This window comes from Durio zibethinus, chromosome 28 (genome assembly GCF_047325235.1).
Source record: "Durio zibethinus cultivar Kanyao isolate XHJ-2024 chromosome 28, ASM4732523v1, whole genome shotgun sequence".
Classification (NCBI taxonomy): Eukaryota; Viridiplantae; Streptophyta; class Magnoliopsida; order Malvales; family Malvaceae; genus Durio; species Durio zibethinus.
Window position 1 is genome coordinate 12,367,245 of NC_143189.1, and position 12,474 is coordinate 12,379,718.

The 12,474-nt window shown below is 35.7% G+C and overlaps 1 protein-coding gene across 2 annotated transcripts; it reads right to left on the reverse strand.

Annotated features, from left to right (window-relative positions):
- Positions 1-212: 212 nt before the first annotated feature.
- LOC111281099 (histone acetyltransferase HAC1-like) lies at positions 213-11,528 on the reverse strand. Of its 2 annotated transcripts, XM_022868709.2 has the most exons (17): positions 11,277-11,528; positions 10,561-10,981; positions 9,387-9,501; positions 8,858-9,152; positions 8,294-8,776; positions 6,371-8,172; positions 5,900-6,196; positions 5,523-5,801; positions 4,761-4,889; positions 4,409-4,609; positions 4,134-4,276; positions 3,714-4,026; positions 3,396-3,535; positions 2,228-2,306; positions 1,715-2,107; positions 1,057-1,274; positions 213-942 (listed from the first exon to the last, which is right to left on the reverse strand). In XM_022868709.2, the coding sequence occupies exons 2-17, from the start codon at positions 10,785-10,787 to the stop codon at positions 828-830; spliced, it is 5,229 nt and encodes a 1,742-aa protein (XP_022724444.1). In that variant the 5' UTR covers positions 10,788-10,981; positions 11,277-11,528; the 3' UTR covers positions 213-827. The 2 variants fall into 2 exon arrangements, with proteins under 2 accessions (XP_022724444.1, XP_089613589.1); XM_089757463.1 differs by lacking the exons at positions 9,387-9,501; positions 11,277-11,528 and having other exon boundaries at positions 10,561-10,696.
- Between the last annotated feature and the right edge of the window lie 946 nt (positions 11,529-12,474).

Here is a 12,474-nt window from a genome sequence, read left to right on the forward strand (position 1 = left end):
ACAAGCTCTTTTAATATTTTATCCATTGAGATATTCTTTGAACTGATTCACATAAAAGAGAACAAAATGATTTTACCAATGTAAAAACCAAATGTTGCTACTATAGGGAAAAAAAATGCATTAAAATCCCATAATCAACAACATTCATTAGAAAGAGTAAGAATTAAATAGACCTTCCTTGAACTATATAAACATAATTTTAGAGTATTGAGTAAAAATGAATAGCTGCTATTCTCTAATGCTTACTTATTTTTCCATCCTTAAATTAGAAACCATTCTACAAAAAGGGGGGTCAATGTTCGAAGGGGAAAACCAAAAAAAAGAAGTGGAGGAGATAGACAAAACCAAAAGATTTTTAAACAAACCTCCCTCCCACATTCCTCTATAAGAGAGCAATTTAGACAGATTAGAATAATTATAGTACACTCACCACCAAAGGGATGGCATTCCACGGAATACAAGATAAAAATTTAAAGAATCATCAAATCAGGCCACTGACACACATCAGTACTTGAACTCCGAGAGGCGCATTGTTTGTGACTGTTGCAGGCAGATCTCGTAAAACTTCATTAGCTTTCTTTGCAGGGAATTTAGTCACGGGTTTATGAACGAAAGAATTGTTCCCTAACAAGCAATCACGAATCAATCTCTTCGTAGTATTGTATGACTATCCCCTTCTGAACTTCTAGATGCGCCGGTTTTTCTCCATCATTGCTTAGCTCCAACCAGTGAACCAATGGAGCAGAAAAAAAACTATTTTCTATCTCCCTATGTAGAAGGGAGCTTTTTTCATCAAAACATCCAAATATATATTAACAATTTGGTTTTTACCCAGAATTACCAGCAACCTCTGCAGCTCTCTGTCTCATCATCTCCATCACAGCAGCCCTTCGTCGCGAATCAGACTGCTGTTGAAGCCTCCTCAAATGTTCCTTAAGATCTCTGTATTAAATAACAAATTTAACCTTATTAGCTTTAAATTGAACACATGAGCACAAACATAGAAAGGAGCGTAACATTTTGCCGTTCAGGAGGGAGAAAGGCACATGCATGTACCTGCAACGCGGTACATGGCATTCGGATTCTTTGCATGCTCGTGCATGAAGTTGCAGCAGATACCACATTTTCTTGCAAAGTAAACAGCCACCAGAAGCACGTGTTTTGCATTGTATTCCATGCCGGAAAAGCCCCTTCACTTTCCGACAATTTGGGTATTGACAATGAGCAGAACGACATTGTGATGCATGCACCAAAAGGTCAAGCATTTTCCTCAGCTGCAAATTTCAAACCAATCCAGTTAGAAGAACGCATCTCATGTTTGCACACGTAGTCATAAACTCATTTTTCCAACCATCTACTTGCCAAATAGAAGGAAAATAATATAATCAGGGAACAAAGATACTTTACATTTAGCATATTTCAATATTTAAGTGCAGCGTGCCAATAGCATCTCAGAAACATCCAAATAGAGAGTTCATTAGTCACACTTTTCAATGTTTACAAGTAAATTATTGGTGCCACTACAACCCCCCAAAAAAGAATAAAAAGGGGTCCAGATACAAGCCATTGTCAGATGTACACCATTACTGGTCTTTGAATAGATGTGTGCGTGTTTGTTCTGATGAGATTTAGCCAATTAGCCACTCCCTACTAATCAAACAGTTGAGACAATTTTTTATTACAAGAGTTCAATAAATTTATTAAAAAAAAGTACCTGTAGGACCCGAAGTTGCCTAGCCTCTTTATTCTGTGCATCACGTTCTGCTGTGGATGGATGATTTGTTAACTTATGAGGATGATCAATTCCCCCATCCTTTTGGTAACAGGCATTGCACACATCATAATCAGGGCAAACTTCACAGCGCCAACCTTGACCAGTTTCAATGTCCAGATGACATTTGTAACAGGTAGTGACAAATGCAGGAGCAGTTGGATTGTGAAGATGGTAGAGGACCATCATTGAGGAATGTTTAGCCCGCCTTAGGGTATCATACTGATAATGATTCCCTTGACAAAGACTCAAAAATGCCTGCCTAGTATCAAAGAATTCACTCTCAAGAATTTCATCTTTATCCTTTGTATCAGTAGGTACATCAGTTATTTCAACCTACACAATGACAATTTTCCACAAAAATTCAATTAGAAAAGAAAAGACAAGTCTGCATACAGAAGCAGCATCAGACACAAACGCTGGCAGTAAATTAATGTAGTACTCTGACAAACTTACCGGATAAAGAACATGTTTGTCCCTCTGATTGATGGGATGTCTCTCTCTTTCTTCACGTTTCTGCTCTGTTTCATAGCACCTGTGAAGGTAGAAACAAGGAAACATCAGATCCATTTATATAGGAAACTTTCTCCTAGTTGGTGGAAGTGTATTGAAATAAGAATATAGGAAGATAACGGATCAAAGATAAGAATTGCATCATTAGGCTTCTAATAACGGGAAGGAGAGATAAGTCTTGAAACATGAAAAATAATCAGTATTTTTTAAGAGCTGAAGGATCAGTTTCCTTTTCTCTAAAAGCAAAAATATGACTGTAACATACAGAATTTAAAATGAAGGAAAAAAAGTCACTCTGAAATATCATTTAAGCAGATATATATTATTAGAACTAACATGTCAACTACCAGGTGAAATTTTTGTACCAGGCAATGGTAACTTCCTACATGTTTTTTTCTTTTTCCCAAAAATATGAAGATTTCTTTTTTGCTAAAAAAGGCTGTCCCCGCCAGAGATTATTTCAACAATAAATTTCTAGAAACTTAACAACGGAAGGCCCATCATCAACATGAATAACCAACCATGGAATCTTTCATAACTAAAACCAAGGATTAAGAACTTGCATTGTTTGTATTAGTGTAAAGGCTAAGAAATGTGATTAAAGTTTAAATCTAGAATGTAATGACAAAGGCTGAGCAAAAATAATAGTAATAATAATAAAAATAATGCCAAGGAGTTATATAAATAGTATACCTCTATGGTACTAGTAATTATTTACGATTTGCATATGAAAGTGGCTGGACTTATAACTGTCAGAATTGAAAATGCTTTCATTCGTAGAATGCAGAAAAAGATTGAACCCTAGCATAGATTCAAACTTGCAAAAAAAATAGAAACAATATAATGTGCATGAAAGAGAGCATACCCCTCTCATATATAGGTTCTCGTTCTACAGAATCATGTTACTATTTATAAAATCCAACTGATAAAATCATTGCTTGCTAGAGTATTACATGTGGTATACTTCTTGGTCACACACACAGACAGAGAGAATAGAAGTTTTTAGGATCTATATCACATGTGGTATAGATCAGCTCAGCTATACAAGATAATAATAATAATAATAATAATAATAATAATAATACACAGCTAAATAGAGTAGCAGTCTTACTTATCACAAATCTGAAAGTTCTTGCACTGGTTGCAGACCCAGCGGTTTCCGGATACCATTAGAATACAACAATGACTGCAACAATGTTGCAAGTGAACCATGATAAAATCCTCCTTCATTGGGCAAATGGTCTCACCAAGCTGAAGTGAAGAAAACAGGGGGGGAATGAGTAATATAACCAGTTAAAATCCCTTGGGTCATGATACGAAAAATGTCAACACTGACGTAGCAAGATTGTAATTTCCACATCTACTGGCTTTACGCAGAACAAAATCATAGAGGAAAAAAGGCTAAAAGATTAGGAAGAAAAGAAATTACTTTATGCATCAGTAGCAGATCCTTTGATGCATTAGCAGAGAGATCAGACTGACCCGATGCTTTTAAAGCCCTTTTTGTTATAGTCTTTTTGGTTGTTCCTTTTTTATTCAGCTTTCTGCCATCTTCTTCTTGACGAAGCTGATTAATTAGATCTTCAGCAGCCCCCGGCCAGTAATCACCATCAAAATATGGCAGCCTAGCTGCTGTTACCTTGGCCTTACATTCACCAGTAGTTACAAAGAAATGATCATATAAATTAGTAAGATCAACTACAACGTTTTCCTTGGAAGCTTTCCTTAACATTGCTAAATACCTGAAACAGCATTCACGCAAATCAGAGAAATTAATAACAATGGATTAACAAAAATGTAACAAGAAACGCAAAGGAATAAAAAAAAACTTGACAACTATTTGCCTCACCACTCTCGTAGTTTATCTGATTTAGGTGTTTTCTGAATTTCTGGATGACAATATAAGATATAATCTTCACCCTTAAGAGGAGGGCAAGCCCAAATGTAGCAACTTGTAAAACCACGCTTCTTACAATATTCAAGGTATCCAATCTGAAAATTTAAGGTTTAGAGTCCAATATGTTAGACAAAGATCTCAACTAAATAGATCACTGATACCACATGTAAAATGAAAATCGTGACAATAATTATCACTAAGTAGAATTCAATGAAGTTTGGACTTACAAGAATTTCATGGTAAACAAATGTACGGAGAGCCTCCCCAGTAACTGCTTTAACCTCAGGTCGGAAATACTTGACTGAATCTAGGTATGACAGATAAACACGGCGCTGATTTGGGAATGCACATTCTGATCCAAATTCTTGAACATACATACCAAACAAGCAGACTTCTACTCCTTCTATCTTCTGAAACAATAAAATTACCTAAAAGAGAAAAACATAACGCATAAGCACTTCATAATTACAATTAAAAGTGACATTTGCAGCATACAAGCATGTATTACACTTAATCTATAAAAAAAAAAAAAAAAAGAACATACAAGCATCTATTACACTTAATTTATATCCTTGGCACCTTTGATTTATAGGGAAATTCAGGTGGATAATTCTCTTCTTGAAAGATTTCAAGAAACTGCTGTTTGACTTCCAGCTTTTTGTCAACTGATGAAACAACTCTGATAGCAAGTGCCTCAGCCCCAGGAACCTGGAAATATCAATGAAAAAAGAAATAAACTTATTTTTCCTTCAGCAGCAGAAGTCCATAAGAAGTCACTAGAAAGGACTAACATGCAACTTCAAAAGACCGGAAAAGAAATCAACAGTAACAACAAAAAGATATTCCATATATAGAAGAAAGTTAATGGGCCCAAGTTAAAGGAATCAGAAGTTTTAAGTTCTGCACTATAGACAATAAGCTTTGTGGCTATGTGACCTATAACTGGCTAACAGGTGGCACATGTAAAACACCAATCAAAGCCATCCAGTTCCTTTCAAACACAAAAGTTAGTATGATCCAATCACCCCATTTTTAAATGTTCTCACAATTAAAAAAAAAAAAAAAAAAACTAAAAACCTCCATGCTAAAAGCTGAATCACCAGCAAAAAATATGCTTCAACTTATATCACCAATACAGCTTTTGTTTCTTCACCATATAACTAGGAACAAGCAAGCTTACTAATATAGCTATCTTTCTTTCTTTCTTTTTTTTTTTTTTTTGATGTGTGCACGTGTGTGTGAATTTGTAGCAATTCTGAACATCTCTAAGCAACGTTAAAGTAGCAAAAAGATCACGATATACAACATAGAATCAACTGTTATCATGAGAATATTAATCACCTCATCATAACTTTTTCCCTGAACCCTTGCCCTTTCTAGTCTTTCCTGTTTCAGTCTCCTAAATAATCGCTGCTCCATGTGGTCACTAAGGATTGTTCTTGGCAAATCTTTGGCCCCAAGGACAGCACTCTGGGGTAAGGGCTTGCGCTCTCCTCTTTCAACCTCAGCGATATAGCAATTGGGGCATGTATATTCAGCTTGCCCACCGTCATTCCTTCTACCATTGAATAAAGCACAAATTTGATGCTGCCAAGCCTCACACTTGTCACATTGAACCCACTGCTCAATTTTATTGAAGACAAAGAAACATGTAAGAGAAACTGTTAGGGATGATCATGAAATATCATAACACTCAAAAAAGTATGTATTGTAAATACCCATTCTTCAGTCTCTTCATCATTCTTCTTCTTCTCAAGCCTTGCCTTAGGAATGGCAGTTCCATCGGCAACAATGATATCTCCACGAGCCTCATTATGGCATGGAATACAAAAGTAATGTCGTGTATCACCAGCTCCCATTGTATAGTACATTGCATTTCGCTTAATGCGAGCACCACATGAACTGCAATAAATAGGTGGTGGTTCAAAAGGAAGTTTCTCAACTGCACATAACTGACATGAGTTCTCACTCATTGAGTGCTCCATTGCTTGATTCTTTTCAGCCTTTGCTTTACTCTGTAAAAGAAAGAAAATAACTATCATCAATATACCTTGTTCTGTCTCCAAGTCCATTTTCTGGTACATCAAGTAGTAAGCTAGCACATATATTCACCTCTGACAACTTAGGAATGATCTACATACAATACTAAAAACAGCATGAAACAAATCACAACACTACAATAAAGATACCTGGCCAACCCATTGCCTTAGACCTGTAATATGCTCCCTAACTTGCTCAGGGGTGAACAGTTCGGTCAGTGACACCCCCTTTATTTTTGGTTTCCCAGACTTAGTTCCAGCTGCACTTTCGGAAGACTGTGTCACATTTTCTTGTTTAACTGAGTCAGGCTCCTTTTCAATCGTAGCATTTTCTTGCTTAGGTAGACCACCAAATTGATCACATGTAATAGGCCCACCATCAGTATTCTGATTGCTAATGTCCTCTACAGCATCCTTCATCTCAATAATAACAGGACTATCTTTAGCAGCACTCTTGGGGACTTCGGTCTTCACTTCCATAGGCTCAGATTTAACTGGCATACGCCTGTCAACGTGTTGGTAATCTTGGCACTGGATATCCTGAGATATATAAGGTTCAGCAACAACAGAACCTGATACTACAGGACCTTCACTTTCAGCAATAACAGACCGAGAAGACTGCTCTATCTTCATGCGTTTTAGTGAAGGCTGTATGTCTACAGAAGTATCAATCAATGCAGTTGTAGAAGTCATTCTAGCTGAAATGTCTCCAGCATCATATGTTTTATTAGATCCACTATCCGAGGATGGCAAAACAGAAGCAGTGTTTAGACAGGCACGTGCCTTCTGAGCCTTCACATAATTTTTAGCAGGAACACAAACAGGGCATGTTTGATTTGCACAAGTCTTGTGATGACGAATCAATATCTTGGAGTGATGGCATCGAGGATATGAGCATTGAGATGATTCACATTTATCCATATGACTCCACAACTTTCGTACAGTAAAACAATAGCTATCACACTTACCCTCAGGTGCTTTACAATTACGAGCATGGCGCAGAAACAAAAGCCACCTCACTTGATTTCTGAACTGCCGGTCATGGCTCCCATTTCCAGATCTATTGATGGCACCCCTCGAATTTGAAGTATCTGATGAGCTTCTAGGAACAACCATTGGACTGATAGTGGATGCATCTGCAGACAAATTGTTACATTGAGCTTCATCCTGCCTGGTTATTCTCTGGTGGAAATCCTCTTGGATATGCTGCTCATGTGACATGTTCCCTGGCATTTGAGCCCGATCTTGTGAGTGAGGGTGCCACTGGCTCTGCCCAACTGATTCCAACTGCACTCCAGCCGAAAGTTTATAATCATTTTGAGACTCTGGAATCAATTGGTGTTGATGCAACATCTGTTGCATTTGCTTAGACTTTTGAGGCAGCGATGAACACATACCCAACTGACTAGAGAGCTCTTCCGCATGGTTCTGCTGGAATTGATTCTGCAATTCAGGCAGCTGAAATTGTTCAGGAACTTGTTGATGTGGAACCTCGGCATGGTGTTCCACTCCAGGTTCACACTTCACTAGACTGCAATCAGATGCCAGCTGAGACCGACTATAACCACTATTGCTCAGCAGAGTTTGTTGTTGCTGATTTTGCTGCTTCTGATGGCATTGCTGTTGCAAAAACTGCTGTTGTTGGAACTGAAGGGGCTGCTGCTGAAATTGTTGCTGTTGATTAACTTGAAGGACATCGTCTCTCAAAGAAATGGCAGGTTGGAAATTCATCTTTTCAAATAGATCGAACGAACGGGGCTTCATATGGGCAGCTGATTGCACATCATGTAAATTTGACTGATTACTTATCAAAGAAGAATTTGTTCTGGACATAGACTGCAAATTAACAGGATTCAAATTCTGAGAGTTTGTCACTGATCCAACAGATGTTACAGCACCATACAAGTTTCCAGACCCAAAAGAATCGGAACTGTTCATTCCATATCCATCGCCTGACACAAAGAATTGCTTTCTTTGAGACAACTCATATATCCGAATAACAAATTACATATTCAGATTCATTATTACTAAATCAAATGGAATAGAGAAAGACAAATGAAATCACAATGTTACCTTGCATTAGGGGTCGCTGATGTTGGTCAAAGTGTTGTTGCAAAGGTTTTGGTGAATTAGCAAAAGAGGTGTTAGTCTGATAACCCCCAGAAGTCCCAGGTTCATTAACAATTTGCATATTGTTGCCCAGCATCCCCAATGCACCATTTAGGGATCCATTAGGAAACCCAAAAGTTTTCTGCTGCAAGCCAGACCTGATGCCGCTACCCATTTGGCTGCCAAGGGTGTGCAAAATACGACTGTTTTGACCACCAACATGTTGCTTTTGCTGCTGTGGCTGCGAGACCATCGTTGATTCAACGGTTGAAAGATCACCAACATTATGGGAAGACTGACTATTAATGCTACTATTATTGTTATTACTATTATATCCAGGAGTGGGAATCATTTGGCTTGTCATTCTTTGCACACCAATTGATGACATTCCACCAGAAGCAATAGGAAAATTTGTAGGTGACTGTTGATACCCATTAGACATATTTCCTATAAAAGTACCATTCTGTTACCCTTGGTGGAAAATGCTATTTAATTACAATTATAAAAGACTGTAAGGCTCAAATTTACCTTCAGATCTACCAAAGGAACCACTAGTCATTCCACCAGTAGGCAACAGGCTTCCTGTATTGACATTTGTAGCAGCAATGCTTGCACTGGCAGCATTCATAGATGTATCTATGGAAGATGTAACCATGATGCTAGGACTGCCACTGTGTGACATACCAGGGGTCGGTATCATTGTACCAACCGATGCTGATGCCGAATTAACAAGCTGCGCATGTCTTTGGTTGTGCACATTTCTGCTCCCCTTTATTAGAGTCTGTAAACGGTGCTCTAAAGTACTCAAATTTGTATAGTCCTCCTAGAAAACAAATTTCAAGCATCAAAAATCAGGGGAAATAAAAGAAAGTTGTAGCACAAAGAATTAAAAGTGATCAGAAGAATGCAAAAGAAATGTGCTTGTACAGTATGAAAGAAAATCAAGAAAATAGACAAAAAAAAGGGTAAAGAAAGAAAATATACAAATGAAACGGGAAAAAGCATCAGTCAAGAAACAGATTTGCTCAAAACATAGTAATTTGACAAAATAATTAACCTTTGTATGAGCGATCCTAAATAGGCCTTCTTCCAACCGTCTTACAAAATCTTGAAACTTGATCATTGATGCATCAGTAATAGGATGCTGGTGCCGCAATTTCAAAACCTCAATGCTGGCAAAAAATAGATCAAAAATTGCATAAGTTATAAAAAAGAAATGAACACTACACACTGATATAATAACAAAAATTCTAAGACTGAAATGGCTAATCTTGATATATAGATTAATCTCACATAGAAGCTAAATAAAAACAATGATTATATGAAATCAACAACAAGAAAATAATTTTCCATTGCATATGATTTAAATATCCATCTCCATATCAATGGAAAATTACAAGGATCATTACATACATCTTCTCTCACCTATGTGGAGTCTTAAGAACAATGAACAAACAATTTTTTCCTTTAGCTTTTTTCCTTTTTAAGAGAGAGAGAGAGAGAGAGCTCTCTAAAAACTTGAACTTGAACCAGAAGCCTTCCTTGTTGCACTAGAAAATGGCTCTTAAATTGTTGAAACAACTATTTAATGATGCATGCATCAATGTATATCTCAAAGAAGAATCAACATTATCTACAGGCTCATAAATTCCTACACAAACAGATACCAAACTATTTAACTGCAAAAATCTTTTTCACTGTTTTCTTCACAGTAGAATCCTACCAATGATACTTAATATATAACATAGATCACTAAGTTTAAGTGAAAAACAGACATCTAAGTCCTACAGTGATTTTGTCACTAAGTTACTTTTGTATGCTAACTTCTATGCACATTTTGTAGAAGTAGAGAAACAAATATAAATATAATCTCAACTAAAGGGTGTAATTTACAGTGGTATAGAACTAATAAAAATAAAAAGCAAAAATGCCACCATCTATAACAAAAGAATGTTACTGACATGCAACTGAGAATCAAGCAGCACATGTACATTACAAACATGCACAATTGTACACGCACACACACACACACACAAAAAAAAAAAGATAACGATGAACACAAATGATAACAAGCTTCTATTGGTATTAAATAGCATTCAGACAGAATTAACTCAATGTCTTATTCAGCTTTTATTTCAAATTTCTCTGTAATTTAAACTAAATCAATCAGCAGATGCAAACATTTTGTATAAATGGTAAAAAATAAATACTACAGTTATAGAAAATCTTACATCTTCCCTTGCATATATTCACGTGTTCTGATGAGGTCAGGGTCCATATTCATTGTATTATGCAGAGGACCTCCAGCGCCAACAATGCGACCAGCAGTCACACCTCCAGCAACGCCTAAATTCTGCATCTGGGCAGGCTGAAGAGGGTTCCCATTTTGCTGGGCCAATCCCCCTTGATTAGGCACCTGTCCTGATATCTGTCCTGACATATGTGCCTGCACATCCATTTCTGTCCTTATTCCTTCTTCGTTTTCGCCTTGTCTTAGTAACTACCACAACTAGAAAAACCAGCATAACTTATTCCACACTCTCGCCGTACAATCACAACATCCACCACCACTCATGCTTCCTTCTTTTTTTCCCTCCTTAAATTGTCACTTCAAATACATCACTTTTATGGCATTTCTGTATTTAATGTACCCTGCCGGTAGATATTCAGGAAAGTTGAATAAATTAACTCAAATTTCAATAATTGAATCTCAACTTTAAAAATTTCACATTGTTCAACAAAAATGAAACTGAAATTTGCTAAATTGGATGAAATATTGGGGAATTTCGGTCAATGAAGCAAGAAAAGCCCAATTTGGGAATTCCAAGATAAAACACGGTCCTAATTAGTGAATTAAGCAATAAGAAATAACTAACCCTAGTTTAATAAATAAAAAACCTAATTTACTAAAACAATCAAGGAGAAAATGAAAACCCTAAAAACGAACCTGAGAAAAAATGCAAATTGAACGCAGAAGTAAGAGCAACTACGATCGGAGCTTCGAGAATTCCGATGGTAAGACCGAGAATCGCGATGACACGACGATCGGGAAATAAAACAGGAAAACGCAAGGAGTCAGCGAAACACCGCCTGAATTGCACGTGCGAAGGGAAATTGACACGAGCGTATGACACCGAGAGAGATGATAAAAGGAAAAGGAGACGATCGAGAAGAGGAAAAAAAAAAAAAAGTAAGGTGCGAGTCGAATTAATTTCGGGGTTGGGGTTTAAAAAAAGTTCAATTTGGGGCTTAATGGTTCTTTTTTTTTTTTTTTTTTCTTTTTAAAGGTCTGCGAAAATAGAAATTTTAAGTAAGTACATATTTATTCGAAGACATTGATTTTCTAATTTTTTGGGGGGGCTCTTTTTCGATTATCTAGTTTTTAGTAGTAATAAATATTTTATTTCATAACGAGGATGGGGATGATCGTTGTAAGCGTTAGATAAAGAGAGGATTAGGGGCTCCGAGCAGTGCTGTAGAAGGGAGAGCTGGCATCAGTGAATTGACTTCAATGCCCTTAGAAGTTAACAATTCTTTTCATCACAAAGTAAAACTGAGGAAAATAAATAAATTAAAAATTAATTTGAAATTATAATATTCGATTTGATTTAGATTAATTTTTTTATTTGATGTTATTTAATTTTAGATATTTAATGTTTTATTAGGTTCGGTTTAATTTTGTATCAAAAAATCAAATATATATATGATTCGATTATAATTATATATTTTTATTAATTTATATTTTTTAAAATTTTATAAAAATAAAAATAATTATTTTATATCTAAATTTATTTAAATATGTAAAATTTATAGTAAAATAATATCAAAATTTAAAAAAATAATTTTTAAAATTTCTTGAACTAAATTGATAAAATTTTGTTTGACTCAAATCAATTTTAAAAAAAGTTTGATTTGATTTTAAATATATTTTTAAAAGTTTATAATAATATTATATATTAAGCACATAATGATACTAAAGTAAGATTTTTCAATAATAAAATATATTAACAAGGATTCAAGGTCAAATTTATCATTGTCTTATGATTTAATATTAAATGTTATTATTAATTGTTTTTTTATTAAAAAAATAATGAAATTAACATAGTTTTATCAATTGCATTAAAATGATATTCTATATAATATTT